Source organism: Adelges cooleyi, unplaced genomic scaffold, assembly GCF_023614345.1.
Source record: "Adelges cooleyi isolate 19-005CV unplaced genomic scaffold, UGA_ACOO_1.1 ACOO_flye_CR_arks_rails_tigmint_CR_PRNA_8, whole genome shotgun sequence".
NCBI lineage: Eukaryota > Metazoa > Arthropoda > Insecta > Hemiptera > Adelgidae > Adelges > Adelges cooleyi.
The window spans coordinates 2,480,288-2,497,580 of NW_026096513.1; the positions used below are offsets into that span (position 1 = coordinate 2,480,288).

Consider the following 17,293-nt stretch of genomic DNA (forward strand, 5'->3'; position numbering starts at 1 on the left):
GTTTATGATAAGAAATCATATATACACATTTTGTACTTTAATATTTATTATTTCGTATGGCGTAGACATACCTAATACCTATTATGCTTTTTTTGCCGATGGTCATCATATTTTATCTGTATTCTGTAAATTGTAATCATTTTACAGTTATTTGAATTTTAGTCGTTTTATGTTACACTTAGTTGTATTTCTTTTATTAATGTAAATACAACAGTCTTATTAAAATGTATCGACGTAATATAATTCCTGGTGGTGAAGATTATAGCGATGAAGATGATTATGATGATTACAAACCACGCAATGTAATTCCAGTCCAACTCCCAGAAGAAAACTTCCATACTACATTGCAATATGCATGTCGAACAAATAGTATACCAGAAATTGACCGTGCATTAAAGTCCAAACGTGTCGGCATTAATGACTTTTTAGACGGGTCCTGGACTGCTCTAATGCATGCTTGTTTCAACGGATCTCTTGATGCTGTACGTTATCTATTAGAAAATGGAGCTGATCCTTTAATTGCTTATAATTGTCATAATGTGATTATGTCTTTATGCAATTGTAATGTTATTGGTGTTGAAGAACAATTAGTAAGATGTTTAAAACTATTATTTGGTTATAATATTAACGTGAACGCACAAGACAGATCTGGAATGACAGCCTTAATGTTTGCTTGTTCTAATAGGTGGATAAAACTTGTTGAGATCTTAATTCAAAAAGGTTCTGATCTTGAAACGACAAACCATAATGGGGAAACCGCTTTATTTTTTGCTGTGCGTAGCAATTCTGCTGATATTGTTAAGTTGTTATTGACACATGGTGCTAATAAGGACGCTGAAGATAAAAAACATCAGACTATTTTTAATATTGCAGAAAATAAAGGCATGATTGATATTTTAAATATATTGACTTTAAATTACAGTATGGACCTAGAAGAAATGTGTAATCCTGATGAATGTACTTATTGGGATCAAGTAATGAATGAATTTAAAAATGGATTTAATGATGATGTAAAGACATTCTTGGAAAATTTATCAATGGCTGTCTATACAGACAAAATTAATTCAAAATGTATTACTTTTAAAGATCTACTTACTAGTAATGAAAGTGATTTCATTGAGATGGGTATAATATTATCACCACATCGAAAGCTCTTGGAAACTGCTATAAAAATTTTTCATACTTTCTACTGGTCAAAACGTTCTTTAGGATTCATTAAGAATGAAACAAATGGTGAAAATATTGTTCAGAATTTAGCAAATATTACAAGGCAACTGCATATTTTAGATGCATCGCTTAAATATTTGGGAGCGCACAGTTATAGTTTAAATACTCGCAAAGGCGAGGATGCTTTGAAGTATTTAACAAAAATAAGCTCAACTGAACGCAAAATATTCAAAATCCTAGAAAAACAAATCAGAATGAAGAAAGTGGATTACATTGGTCCCAGTAAAATAAAAGTTCAAAGTCAGTCTTCCATGGTCAAATATTTTTTATTAGCGACTACTGCTGTTACAGTTATTACATTATATCAAATTTATAAGTAATTTGATACATTAATAATATATTTTGTTTACTCTTAGTAGATAAAAATTTAAGACTGTTTTACAATTAATAATGCATTATATATCATTTTTATACAATACATATTATTTTTCATTCGTCACATTTCTCAACTAAACAGCTGCTGCCTGTCCTAGTCCTCAACGACTTGCCACTGTATATAAGAAGTTGTTTTCTCTCTTAACACTTAAGTATAAGTATAAGTTAGATTGATTACGGCTAGTAAATCTTACTTTTTTACCTCTTAAAACGACCAAAATATAATTTTGTGGAAATTATTTATAAAATAAAAATAAATTCATAAAGATTTACTTCCTAGACATTATTAATTGATTTAATAATGTATACTATTAATCATGATAGGGGGAGAGAAGCGTTAAAGTTAAAATAAATAAAAAATAATATGTTCAAATCGATATTCGTATAATATATAATAGGGTAAAAATAGATATATTATTTTAAATAACTATTTATTTATATAATATTATACTATGCCATGTAATAAATATTCTTTTTTATATTATTATAATATTTCTAAAGTAATCGGACAATGGCTTTGAAAACATTTTCAGATATACCTAATTATTATCTTTATTTTGATTTAAACATATAGCTAGTAATTAAACATAATATATTTATAAATATTGTACAAAAATTATTTAACCAGTATAATAAGTTTCAATTTTCCATACTAACATGGATTTTTTTGTATACAATGTTTTTACGTTAACTACTCTTAAATTCTAGACACTGCATTATATTCAATAAATACTAAATAGTGTTTAATATGCATGCAATTATTACAATGTATATCAGTATGTATATTGTAAAACTTTGTTGGTTGGATGTTTTATCTTGTTTATCCCGACTTCGTTTTTTCACTGTAGGTTTTTTTGTAGAATAATACAAATAAGTATAAAAATAGAGTCACGTCGGCTATCATATAAACCGCAAACACACGTGGGAAACTACAGTCGTAAAAAAATAGGCTTACGGCGAATGTTAGTCCAATTATGAATTGAAACTGTAAAATAAAACAATATAGTTATTATTGATTTTCCTTATCCCCCCCCCCCAATCGGCTGTAATCAAATAATATGAGCTCACTATTTGTAAACGGGTTAAATATTTTTTCCACCACAAATACTTTTGCATATGAGGTCCTAGAGCTGATAAAAAGTAGTAACTGTACATGATCATATGTACCGTTGAGTTTAGAGCTCCACAAAGAATTGCTTGCTGACCTACAAAAAAAAAAACCCACAACTTCATAATTAACCGCCCGTCTGTGTTTTATATTGTAATTTATGAAATGTTTCCCCTTTCGCTAACTGACTAGTTAAGGGGATTGCATGCGGCTGGTTTTTAAGGAGTTTTGTATAGGCAATATATAGGAAAATATTGCCTATAAAATTATTATTATTTAAAATATTAAAAAAGCGGTTTTAATAAATTTTGATTATGTCAATTGATTTACCGGTTAATTTGTATAAGCTTCGTGGTATTATTTTTAATTAAAATTTTTTTGTCTATGAGTAAAAACCATTTTAGTTAATATAACATACATTTTTTGTTCCATCGCACAGGCGGAACCAGTGATCCGCGATAAGTAATCTGAAAATAGATTTGAATTTGCCATGAAGTTTACTTATGATCGGTCAGGGTACTTTTTTGATATCTTATTCCTACTATGTATAAAACACGTTTGAACATTATATAAAATTTCAAATTTTAAAATCAAACTTGAAAAGGGTTAAAATTAAAAATTGAAAAAAGTACCCTGACCGATTATAAGTAAACTGCGTGGCAAATTCATATCTGTTTTTAGATTGCTTATCGGATCACTGGTTCGGTCTGTGCAATGGAATAAAAATGATGTGTTTTAACTGAAAAAACCGACCGCATGCAATTCCCTTAATAGTTTAGTACAAATGTTTATACCTAGTAGTGAAAAACTAAAGAACATTTATAAATACAAACATATACAAATTAAATGTCGTTGAAAAAGCTATAATTAATTATAGTAATATTCGTACATTATAAATAATTGTAATAGATACCGCTAGAATAGTTTTAATTTTTACCTTTAAAGAATCTCAAATAAGTCCATGTAGTAATAACCATATTAACATGATGGTAAACATGCAAAAATGACACGTGCGATTGCTTTTTTCTTAGTACAAAGAATACCTGCAAGTAAAACCAATATATATTGAAAGAATAAACAGTTATTTTTAAAACTTTTTTTTTCCAATATAGGTACATGAACGTATATCGGATAGGTACTTACAGTGTCGAGAAGATCAAATACTTTGGAAAGAAAGAAGTGCCAAGAGTATGAATAAAACTAAAAATAAAATAAGCAATTAGGTGTCATAATAAATTATAATTCACAAAAACATATGGGGCATTCCACGTCAAATCGTAACTCATTGAACTCATTCAATGCAAAATTCAAATGGGATACGGTTTGGCATGCTATATATCTTATTTTGGTACACTTTGTAGCTACGAGTATAAACATTTTGCGATTTCGTTTTTACTAATCGTTTAACGAAAAAGATTTGTAGTAAGTGTAATAGTGTAATTTGTATGTAGGTATACAGCATTTGATTCGAATCCCTCTTGTGAAACATTAGAAATGAGGAAAACGAGCAAACAATTTAGCACTAGACCGGGGGTTGGACCCAAATAAGGCGAAAGTGCTTCAATTTAATTTTCATAGTGCATACAATATTTAACCATTACAAATTTGTTGTTTTTTTTTTAACTATAATATGCCAATCTCGTGAATTAAATTAAACATTTAGTCTATGCGATTTGTATGTGAGCGCAGTATGGCTCCCGAGGATTTGGCCAATTCTATACCTACATTTAAAGTCAACCAGTTAACATTTTCTAAATTTTAATTTTTTTTTATTTTTAAAATAAAAGTTATTATTTCAATATTCATATTTTCATGTTTTTAAGTTATTAAAAATAAAAAAATCATAGAACGCACAAGCAGCAAAGATCTAGCATTTGGTCAAATCCTCGTGATTGTTATAGGGTACCTACATTATATATTTTTGTCAAAGGTTGCCCATATATTTGCTTCTCTATTAATATCTGAGTACGGGCTCTTTATTTTACCGAAAGCGTGAATTTTATTTTTAAGGAGGTATAATGTGCATACTTGTCTAATCAATAAACTACTGTTTTCCGTTTCGTCTGGATGGCAAACATAGTTCTTCAAATAATCAGATACTCCTGGCGTAATGAACATCTACATAGAACGATAAAATAAAATCAATAAGATCATATTATAACTGTCGTCCTCGAGTTTTATTCTAATTCTATACGAATAGGTCGGTTTTTTAAAAACCACTAAAAATATATATATATATTTTTTTTTTGATTACCTATGTGTATCATAATATGCATTAACTATTGAGTAATAAAACATAGCCTCTAGGCTATGAAATGATTCTCGTATTATTAATTAAAAATGAAAACTATTTTTAAAGCAAATTGCCATGTAAAACCACCAGAAATGGAATTATAAATATCTATATTTAATTAGGTTGGTTATTGGTTATTATTTAATTTAGGATGGTCTGATTACAATTCTGTAAAGATTTACATGTTCTTCTGTTACTTAAACATGTTGTGTAGAAAAAGGTTTTTTTAGTTTTTGATTTTTTTTTATATATAAAAAAATTGTTTTTTTATATTGACAATTTTTCAAATTTAATAAATTAGTTAGGTACAAGAAACTGAATTTTTAAAATGAAAATCGATTTTCAACATACCTAGATAAAGTAGGATAACGATACCAGTAATTGTCACTACCCCAATTTTTGGCAATATATTATTTTTTTATATCAGATAGAATATAGAATCATATTTTATATCAGATAAAAGATACTTTATACCGTTGAGATTAATTTTGTATACAAAATTCATTTGAAAAAAATGTTTATCTAATATAAAAAACACTGCATTGCCAAAGATTGGATTATAGTGCCGATCACTGGTGCCGTTACCCTAGTCAAAGAATTCGAATCACTTAACTGAATTGGAATCGGACCATCTTAAGTAGGCGTAAATTTGTCAGGCTTTTAGGTCCAAAATACCACCAAAACGCCGTTTACTCATTGAAAAAATGGTTTAAGTTTAAAATAATACTTTAAAGTTTTAATAAATTAATATTTTAATAAATTGACATTGTCAAAATGTATTAAAACCCATTTTTTTCTTAATTATTACCTATATAAAACTTCTTAAAACACGGCCGCTTTCAATCCCCTTAATATGGTTTTTTAAAGTTCAAAGCACCTACAGGAATACAGTTTAAGTTCTTCTTCTTCTTTTTTACGTAGCCTTACAACTTTGTAAGAGTTTTGGCTGACATTATATCACCGACTTCCAATAACACGATCCTGGATCCTTATATTTAAACGTAAAGACTTACCGCCGACACAATGTAACAGTTGTATACTGTTTGAATAAAGTTGTAAGCCATCATAATCGTTTTGATGTTAAAGGGTTCTCGTTTTTTCATCATTTTCGGCCCGTATATTAAGACAAAGAATAAATATACTGCAAGAATTGAAAATACTGGCCACGGCGTGCTCATAAATAGCCACGAATCAACTTCTTTATCTATTAAAAATACAAATAATATTACAATTAAAATAAATAGAAACCTTGTCCCATTGCATACATTTTATCATTATTTTCTGTATAAAAAAAATAGGAATATATTTACCAAATTTCATTTCTCGGTTTAGTAAATTGAAAAATTGATTTTGTGTTTCGCTTATAAAGCCATTCAAACTTCCTTGGGTAATATTCGACATATTTGAGTAGGTACGTCTTAGGATTTACTGTAAAATTATAAGTTCGAATTCCATTATTGTCTCCAATTTTGTACATATAAGTATTATAGCAAAAAATATGTTATATTTTTTATAGTTTCATGTTTTTTATGTATAAATAAATAATTTTATATATTTTTTGTGTTTTTAACTGAGATTTCGATAACTTTAGAACACTTCGGAGTAAGTATAGTTGAACCTAATAAATCTTCTGTAAGCGACCCAAAAAGATGGAACATAAAAATTTAGATACCTACGAAAAATATTATCTTTTCTTCGAGACAGATTTTTTTTTTGTGAGTTATTTAAAAATTGTAACGATATTATTATTTATTATATTATTTCATGGCCGAATTATTTGTTTTGGAGAGGGTTCAACACTATCTTCTCAACGACATGTGCATTTTTTAATTTTTTTTTTTTGGTTTTGGGTACCTATACTAGAAATTTTTAATTAAACCTCTATTCTTTCAAAAAAAAAGGTATGCTGTTTGTAGCGACGTACCGTATTTTCAATATCCTGTTATAATGCGAGTAATTATTAGATGGGTAGATAATATTATGTATATATTTGTAAATAATACGCTGTCTATCCGGGTGGATTTAATTACTGGTACATTTATGTATTTTTTTTATAAAAACAGTTATAACACCGAGCATAATAATTATTAAATTGTCAATATTATCATTTATCACGTAGCTTAATGCGCCTTGAAGGCCCAACGTTTAACTTTCTTGTTATATTATTTTTAATGATCCGAAAATATCTTTCTCGTCACATATTTGTCTTACTTAATATCATGCAATGCTTTTAGGTATTCTAAAATATAATAAATCAATTTATACTATCTGTTAAGTGTCTTATGTGTTGGTTAAACATCAGGTTCCATAACATTATTAGGTAATTCCTCAGGTGTGTAATAACACAAATTTATATTTACAACTTACAAGTCCAGACATGCCTCTTAGTTGTTGGTCAATTAAGACAGAAACTACCAATAATAAACAAATAATAATTATCTACAGTTACACCATTACTATTTAGACGAAATATTTTACCTACATATATAATTATAATTACCTAAATTGTGTATATTATATACCTATTTAGATAGTTAGATACTAATATATTTTATTACTCAATATAAACATTTACTGACACATTGTGTGACTTTTATTTGAAATGTTCGTGTTAGTAGTAACTTGTAAGGTAATTAAGGTTAAATATGTACATAATATTTAAAATAGTGTTTGACGTTTAACGTACTACTAGAGCCGTGTAAGCAGGAAATGGGGGAAATTTGATTTCTGAATTTCCAATAAACTTTCGTTGTCATTGCTTGTCTTCATGTGCTGAACCAGTACTGTGAGATACCTACCCTGTTTACAATTTTCGGTATACAATAGGCTTATATACATATAATTTACTCATTTACTAAATTATTAAAGAGTAATACGCGTTTCACATTATATTCAGCCCAGTAATAATAAACACATATTTATGTCTTCAGTAGAAAATAGATATATTATAAAACAATTAAATATTTAAATAAACCCTTACCCATAAAAATAATCATCTATAGTGTATACGTATTTCAGCAGTAATGTTACCATCAGCGCATACAACATGCTATAAAGGAATATTTTTGTGGCTAAAAGTTTATTTAAATATTTAATTATTTTATAATATATAACCACAAGTGTTGCTTACGTTTTTTCTAGAATAGTTATATTGGACTAAAAATAGGTTGATGACGACGAAGCCGAAGCTTCTAAAAACGGTCCATGTACAAGTACGTTTTAGGTAATACTATTGATTTAATAAATCCGTTTTAAAAACGAATTGTATACTCAACGAATAAATAAATAAATGGTTTAATGTTAATTCGGTACAATCTCCCAACAAAAAGCATAAGCTAAAGGTATTAAAAATTAAAGCTGTTAGAATATCAGTTGTAAGATGTTATTTGTTCACAGTTTGTATATAATAATAGTAAAATAATGTATAAATAATAACGATATCGATATTAAAAATAACTAATAATAGTTTTTTTGTGTTGAGTATCACAATCGAATGTTACTTATTTGATACGTAACTAATATTTATGTAAAGTTTATTGATACGTTTATTTAAGGTAAGCTTATCACTTAACCAATCAAATCGCAAACCGTAAAATTAAAGCCAAAGTTATTATTGTCCTTTTTTGATATTTAATAAAAAGCTAAGATTTTGGTGTAGAATATTTAAAGTAGTATTGACAAATGACAATTTTTCTGTCCGGGTTGACATGAAAAAAGCTAGACAGACTTGTATGGTGGTTTTCGCTCTTAAATATTATATTTTTTATTTAAAAATTTGTTTTTTGGTCATTATGTTTACGTGACGTTGTTATCTAACATTGAATTTGTTAATTGCGTATTCATTTCTAGCTAGTTTAACAGAATACATTTTATTTAAACTTATTCAAGAATATATATTATGTCTATCTAAAAATAATAGTTAAACTATAATTATTAGTCTACTAGACTACAATTAGCTTCAACGATTCGTATTGTTAAATAACAAACAAATCCAGCTTGACAGAAGAGAATAATTACACGTGTAATATTACTAGCTGATTACTTTTATTTACTCACGAGATCCACGTGTCTACGGCATTCAACGTGTGCCAAACTTCCAAGACTTTCGCCACATCCCAAAATATGCAGATTACAAACAGTCGTCCAAAATATCAAATATTCTCTTTCGATTCGGCATATTTAACACCAAGAAATGAAAAAGATTCAGTATTTACCGAACCAATACCCGAGTGCTTAATTTACATTAACATAGACTTGGTGACCCGCCTACGTGTAAGGTAAGAAACAGTTGGTTTTGTTACTGAATAGTAATAGTATGGTTAAAGTTGTATTGCATCAATATCCATTATACAATTTCAACGAGTAGTATACATCTATTTTTGAGAGGAGAGAAAGATACATATGTTAGTACATGGGTGGGACAATCCTAAATACTTTAGTGCACAAGATCCGAAATTTATTTAAGAAATAAACAGTTAATTAGTAGTTAAACTAGATTTTAACGCAATCGGTATAAAAAAACTAAATAGTCGATAATCATGTTTAATCTAATATTTATGTGTTATTACAAGTTACAATTTCTCTCTCTTCGACTCGCAAACAGTATTTTTTCTATAAAATCTGCTTTAAACCCGTTCCTCTCTCTTTATAAATAAAATAAGAAGTATGAAGTATATAGTATAAAAAACAGTTAGTCCAATTTCCAAAGACTAAACATTTGTAATAGTGTAACTCACGCAGAAAATTATGTAAAGTAAAATTATATAATATAAATAAGCGGTTTAATAGTGTAAGTGGTTCGAAACGCACGATTGGCCGGAGACAGACGGTCGGGTGTTAAAAATTGTATTTAATGTTACTAAAAGATTTACATTAAAAACATTGTTTTTTTTTCTTCAAAATTTCTAGTATTTTAAAGCGCAATTATAAAATGTCAAATTTATTTAAACCCTTTATGTATATATTTTGGATGGGCTGTCAATTTTGAAAGATGGCACTTACATTTATCAACTTGAACCACAATAACATAAATGTGGTGTAAAAGTTTAAAGTATTGACAACATATTGTACTATATTGAAATAACAATACTACCTACTAATAGCTAGTAATGGTAGAAAATTAACATGGGACTCAAAACTCCAGATTTACAAAAAATCAATATAGATCCTAGATGCTACCATTATGGTAATAAACAGACGGAAATGTGATTTTTTTCAAATAAATAATAGTAAAAAGCTATTTGAGTAGTCATCCGTTTGTTTTTTATGTCAAATTTCTCAATAGAAATGTCATGTTTATTTTGGAGACCTTACATATTTAATAGTTATTATTTCCAGGTTATAGTTTCTTTATTTGTAGGTTTATTGAAACTTAAATAAAATTAATCTGGGACGTTGGGTAATAAATTTAACCAGAAACGATTTTAAATGCAAAGGACATGCATTATTTACCTTTTATGAAATAAGTAGCGACGATCCGACTGTGTGCATAAATTTTTGTTCATTTATTCTCAATACGTTTTTTTTTATTTGAAAATGATTCCAAAATACCAGATATCTGATGTCTGCATAGTATGTGCTGTAGTTTGTCAACGATGTTCGTCCACGTTTGTTCGGTTAATAACTGCGGCAATGATTTGCTGGCGGTGACACTATTATAATAAAATACATACAACGAACGCGCATTTGCATTTATGGCGGGTCAAGACACTCGATAATTAATTTCTATATTTTGTTTTTCTAATATCGTATCTAGTTTGAACAAATACACGCAATAACTTTTGAAGGTGGTTTTTAAATGTATTATTATTATTATAGGGAAAAAAAATCGATTTTCGTTAATCGTTAAAATTTATCTTGAACTAGTGTAATAGCTAATAGTCTTATAATATTTACATTTTGTACTTTTAAAATCTTAATTATAATTCGTCCCTAGAGAGTAGATACAACCAACGTTAATATTATTAGTCTTAGCTACTACAATTAAGTAGCTGTGTATTTTATGTAACTGACACTGAGTTTGTACTTTCTAGTAGTGCTGCTTAAACTAATAACTACTTACACATTCAAAATATAATTTATGAACTTGTTACATATTTCAAGAGTATACAGAGTGTTTCACAAATATTTGACAAATGAAAAACTTTTTGTTCTAGTGAATATTTTTAAGATTTTTTTTTAAAAATTAATTTATACACATTTGCGCCATAAACACTACAGTTCAAAACTGGTTATCGACCAGTCAAAATGATAATCAAATTATTCTTAATAAAACTTAAATTAAAAAAAAAATTAAAGTAACCAAAAAAATAAAAAAATAATTTAAAAAAGTAAACCAGTTAAGTGCAATACAAACCGTGGTGTTTATAACGCAAATAAGTATAAATTATTTATAAAAAAAAAATCTTAAAAATTTGCACTAGAAAAAAAGTTATATCATTTATCATATAGGACACCCTGTATTTGAGTATCTAGCTTCAGCTAAACCTTTTTTTCTTTTTAATTTTAGATTAAGGGTTATTGAATTAATGTTTTAGTTTTACACTTCGAAAATAAAATAATGAGTGCACCAATTATAATATTCATTATTTAATATTTAAATTCTGTAATTAGAAATTAGAATTAGAGTAATAAAAAATTAATTAGGTGTGTTATAAAACTATCTAGTAAGTAAAAATGTAAATACTTACGAATCAACATTGAAAACAAAAATGAAAAATTGACAGTTTGACATTTTGACCCATAAAGAAAATGTTAGGAAGTTTCACAAAAAATAATGCATTCTTTCCATTACCTTTAACAAAGGATGATATATTTTAAGCTAGATTTACCTTGTGTACATATAGAGTTTTTTCCACCGTAAATTGTGTCGTGAAGACTAATTTCATTAGAGTTGCCATCTATATATTGTAATAGAACTTTAACAATATAATATAGTGTAATCTGTACACCACAATCGGCAATAACTAATCTTAATTCATAAAAACTGAGTTACAACAGTATTGTTATAAAACTAAATTAAAACTGTTTGATACAAATCTTTAAATATAGTATTAGATACTACTGCCTAATAATAGACTAAGTAAGTACTACTAGATATAGTTATTAAACAAATTGAACATGTTCTAAAATCTAAACATCAAAATGTTATATATTATATTTGTTTCATTTTATAATACAGAACCAATAATCAAAAAGTTATAATAAATAGTTATATTATATAGTAAATTGTGACATCAAGAGTTTGATTTTCGTTCAGAGGCGACATAGAGTTTTAAATCGTCCTAAAAGAAGCTGTAGTGACCATATACACATTTTTAAAACATAACAACTTTTAAAAAAGGTTTCTTTTTCGTATACAAAGATTTTTTGGGCTGCTTACTTATTTTTAAAAATAATTTAACTGTTTAAAATAATTACTTTGTATTACAACACTACTGTGATTTATTTTTGATGTTATATGTATTGTTATAAAACTTTAAGAACATGTACAAAAATAATATAATGTCAGCTAACATATAAAACAAAAATAATTTTGGATAGTTACAATCAAACGCGTACAGACCTAACAGATAGATGATGTTAAGAATGAATTGTACCTGAAAAATAAATGGTTTATGTACAATATGGTTTTTAAAGTATGGTAATTTTTAAAACAATAACGCTTACTCACAATTTGAATACCAGTCAAATACTTTTTCCACCATAGATGTTTCTGCATGTGTGGTCCTAACGCTGCTAAGAAGTAGTACAAATACATGATTACATGTATAAAAGAGTTGATAACTCCTCCAAAAGCTGCTTGTTCACCTGTAAAATGTATATAACGTTATGGTATGACATTGATTTCAAATGGCTTAAGGTGAACCATTAGTATATACTTTGTACAAGTATTATTCATACAATCTTAGATATAATTTTAGCTGGTTGTTATATTTTATGTATTATTTTGTACATTATATAAAATATAAACAATCCATTTAAAACGTTTTCTAAGTCGGGGTCGACATGTAAACTTCTGGATTTTTAATTTTTGGAGAATTATTTTTAAATGTTTTATAAAAAATATGTATATGTATATTTTTCAACTGTATTTATTTTTTTATGATATACATTGTTTGTGCACTGTATCTTCACATAAATTTAAAATAAAATAATTTTTTTTAAGAATTAACTGTATATATGTTTCATATTAATTTATGTGTGACAGTTTTTTTATAAACTCAAATTTCAATACTAACTTTTAATGAATCTCAAGTGAACATAACACGTTATTACCATATTAACGTGATGATAAACGTGCAAAAATGACACGTGTGACTGTTTTTTTCTTAAAACAAAAAACACCTGGAAAATTAGAAATCAATTAATTCATAATGCAAATTCTATTTAAGAAGTTAAATCTCTATACTATGTTCCTATACTTACTGTGTCAAACAAATCGACTATTTTTGACAAAACAAAATACCAAGAAATTGTATGAAACTGAAAATATTTAATTTATAATAATAATATTTGCATTAATACCAAGTGGAAGTAAAAAATATTTATGGTTTTAATATATAATTACCTCTTGTTTAATATGGGTTTTTGTACCCGATTGATCAGGTTGACATGTGTGGTTCCAAATATATGTAGGTAACCCTGGTGTGATAAACACCTAAAACAAATAAATACAAATTAAGATTTTTTTTTAGAAACTATAAGCACTGTGTCTTTTATGTTAATTACTGTCTTTATCAGATACAAATGGCACTGGCAAGCCAATTTCATTTTACTTTACTGCTCTACTGTTTAATAAAATAATAATAAAAACCCTTAACCATAAAAATTATATACTCTCCGCGAAGAGTATATAATTTTTATGGTTAAGGGTTTTTATTATTATTTTATTACATATAACCACAAGTGCTTAAGTTGTTCCTAGACTCTATTGTTTATTATTTTTTTATTAAGGGAATAAATACGATTAAACTTCAATATTCTTTCAACGTGGTTTTCATATTATTATTGAGCCTAGAGGCAAAGACGAATGGATATTTAACTTAATTAAGAAATTATTTATGAGTGGTCAATCATTTTTTGTCAGAAAATAATTGAACCAAAATAGCAATGGTCTGGTCAAACAGCATAGTGATAACAGTCACTTTTCGAAATCTATAATTGTGGGCTGAGTAATTTTTTCTTTTTGTTGCAAAATATCGATACTTACAATTAGAACATTAAAGAAAACAATTGTAGTCATCATTTTTTTTTTAATTTCCAATAACTATAAAAGTTTATAAATTATTCTTAATATGATTTTAATGTCGATATTGCCTTCATAATATTTTTTTACTAGCTCATAATATCCATAACGTTTTGTTTTACCATGTATATAGATTCCTACTGAAACCTTTCCTTAAAAATTATTTTGCCAACTTAACTGTGCTCACTTACAAATGGCCTGCCTTTTCTAAAAAAAGCCTATAGGTTTGGCTTTTCAAATATATTAATAATCTTAATACAAAATGTAAAACTGAATTCTTTTTGGGTTAATTTATGTTTTTTACTGTACAGAAAAATATGTTTGGCTTATTAATTAATTATATGTAGTAATAAACTCACGTAAGCCAGCAAATATCCATTGAAAATTGTTTGCATTAAGTTGTAAAGTAACATTACATTTTTAATACTAAACGGTTCTCGATTTTTCATAAATTCTGGACCAATTTTTAGTATGAATGCTAAGTATATTAATAAAATTAAGGTAATTGGCCACGGTGAACTCATGAAAACCCACGAGTCAATCACTTTATCTAAAATAAAAATAAAAAAAGATATTTTATTCATAGCGGAGCATGTATTTTGAATTAGTGTTTAGTGACTTACCGGACTTCAATTCTTTTTTTAATAAATGTAAGATTTGTTGATGTGCTTCGTTTACAACGCTGTAGTCATTACTATCCATGGTTAAGTTGGTTAAACAATCAAATGTATGTAAAATAATAATTTTGCTGAAACAAAAAACTACTTTAATGAGTTACAGTTGAATTTAATCTACTACTTTTTTATTATTCAATCCTATTATTTATAATTAAAATGAAAGTAAATTTAGTCCATCGGCGATTATAGTTATTAACTAGTTCTTCGTACACCAAGTGTCCCATCAAAATCAGAACAACTATACTTACAAAGTCCAAATAACAATTGAAGTTATTAGTCGGAACTCACAATTTTTTTTAGATTCTTAAAGTATTTATGGTATTTAATTCAAATTTTATAAAAACGAATTAGTTTTACAAATTATAAATAAAAAAAACCTTTTAATTTAATAACTATAATATAATAGCTATAACTAGTTGGTATACACATTTTTTATTTGGATTTTAAAATTTAAGTACATTGTTAAAAGATATTTAATTAAATAATGTTTTACCTTTTTCTAAGTTTAGAATGTTAGGACTTCCGGATTTTTACTTCATTATTTGTACTGGTTAGTTATTTTCTTATTTATTTTGCGACAGCCCATTGGTTTTGTGTAAATGCACGTAGTTCACATACGTTGCGACTAATGAAACAATTGTTATGAATTCTGCTATATAGTTGAAAAAGAAATATCCATTAGCCAAATTATCATAGCTCTATTAAGTAAGTGACGAACATATGGCGTACATTATTTTATAATAGTACGACTGTACAATAATAATTTATATAATACAGTATTATAATATAGTTAACACTATTAGGTTTCTCTTGACTTTGGACACAAATGTAAACATCAAATTTGTTTAAATTTTAATCTAACCAAATTTCGGGGGAACTGCTCTATCAGCCAATCAATGTATTACATTTCAATGATGTTGGTTTATAAGTTATTGCACAAAGAATTTGTTTGATGTTTGTAGTACTTATGCGGTTTATATTGTACTTATTGTTATTTTTTAAAGCATTAGTAAATACTAATACAATATTGTGTTTATAATGTTGGTTTGTCTAGAAATATTTCTATACTGTTGTGAGACTTATACCTATGATCTTAGCTTACCTTTCTTGATGGACGTGTTACATTAGACATTTTATAACTTTTTTATATGATAAACTATAATAACGGCTATACAAACAAAAATTAAAGATACCTACCATATAGCTTAGTTTATATACATATAAACCGATTCTCAAGTTTGAATTTAGCCATGTATGATACTTTTAGTAGACAGATTTAAAGTTGAGTTAATAATTTTTTCCCAGACAATAAATATTACGTATCCCAATTACTAAAGAACAAAGTCTAATATAGCAGTTTGTTTTGGCTATAAACCATACAATTAATTGCAGTTTAAAAGTTAAGTTGTTTTATACGTATAATTACGGGTGTATACTGAGTGTCTATACTCTTTTCAAACCCCCTTTAATAAATATGTAGATAATGGGTATTCCTAAATAGCTAGCGTTAATTCTTACAATTATTAGAAGGCAAATGAAAGTGGCTTAAAAATAGTTAAGTGTATTGCAAATTATATTTTAATGGGTGTTTTAAAATAAATATAGTTTAAACATATTTATCTAAAAATACGTAATGGATAATTAATCTATTTCTATTTTACAACGAGCGGTTCCTTAAGAAATATTCAAATTTTACTTGGTCGATTAACAGCTAACTGGGTACAATATTACTGTATGCATTATATACGTTTTCATATATTATATAGCTATCACCATACTTTGATATATTATGAAGCTTAACTAGTAGGAAATCCCCTAACGTTTTTCATTTTTAAAACACCACACACCACAACTTTTCGAGAAATAGATGACATAATTCGTTTTAAGCAGTATTGAATTCAGATAGTATAGGTAATTTGTATTTATAGATAGACAGTAGTACGACATTGAAAAACATAAAAAAATTTTATTTTTACATTTTTGGGTATTTTTTGGATTTGAGATCTGAACATTTTTTTGATGGTAGATCCAGCGTGTACTTATAAAACAAACAATATTTTATAAAAATCTAGTAAATATATAAGGGATTGCATACAGTCAAATTTTAAAGAGTCTATTAGGGTGGCGCAAAAAATAAAATGTTTTTTTTTCGCACCACAACTAAAAATTTATCTTTATAGTAAATAAATAAGTTTATCAAAATTTGGGGTTATTCGGTAAAGTTTAACAGGTCGCTGAACACGACTTAATATAAATTTTAGGCATTTTTCATTAATTTGCAGAATTCGTTGTGAAAAACTAAAACTATTCAATATTCTCTGAATCTGACGGTTTTGTTCGAAGTCTAAGAAGTTACTCTAATGTTT

At 27.0% G+C, this 17,293-nt stretch overlaps 3 protein-coding genes across 4 annotated transcripts; 1 reads left to right on the plus strand and 2 right to left on the minus strand.

Moving 5' to 3' along the window:
• The first annotated feature begins 31 nt into the window (after positions 1-31).
• Positions 32-1,860, plus strand: LOC126845918 (ankyrin repeat, SAM and basic leucine zipper domain-containing protein 1-like). Its single transcript, XM_050584954.1, has one exon. The coding sequence runs from the start codon at positions 225-227 to the stop codon at positions 1,545-1,547; it is 1,323 nt and encodes a 440-aa protein (XP_050440911.1). The 5' UTR covers positions 32-224; the 3' UTR covers positions 1,548-1,860.
• A 319-nt stretch (positions 1,861-2,179) lies between these two features.
• Positions 2,180-10,770, minus strand: LOC126845921 (elongation of very long chain fatty acids protein 4-like). Of its 2 annotated transcripts, none has more exons than XM_050584960.1 (8): positions 9,060-9,311; positions 6,314-6,431; positions 6,017-6,207; positions 4,739-4,828; positions 3,854-3,910; positions 3,648-3,753; positions 2,671-2,807; positions 2,180-2,587 (listed from the first exon to the last, which is right to left on the minus strand). In XM_050584960.1, exons 2-8 carry the CDS (start codon positions 6,402-6,404, stop codon positions 2,423-2,425), a joined length of 837 nt encoding a protein of 278 aa, XP_050440917.1. In that variant the 5' UTR covers positions 6,405-6,431; positions 9,060-9,311; the 3' UTR covers positions 2,180-2,422. The 2 variants fall into 2 exon arrangements, with proteins under 2 accessions (XP_050440917.1, XP_050440915.1); XM_050584958.1 differs by lacking the exon at positions 9,060-9,311 and adding an exon at positions 10,455-10,770 and having other exon boundaries at positions 2,185-2,587.
• Positions 10,771-12,436: 1,666 nt separating this feature from the next.
• LOC126845922 (elongation of very long chain fatty acids protein AAEL008004-like) lies at positions 12,437-14,956 on the minus strand. Its single transcript, XM_050584961.1, has 7 exons — positions 14,874-14,956; positions 14,610-14,800; positions 13,573-13,662; positions 13,431-13,487; positions 13,244-13,349; positions 12,676-12,812; positions 12,437-12,601 (listed from the first exon to the last, which is right to left on the minus strand). Exons 1-7 carry the CDS (start codon positions 14,950-14,952, stop codon positions 12,437-12,439), a joined length of 825 nt encoding a protein of 274 aa, XP_050440918.1. The 5' UTR covers positions 14,953-14,956.
• Between the last annotated feature and the right edge of the window lie 2,337 nt (positions 14,957-17,293).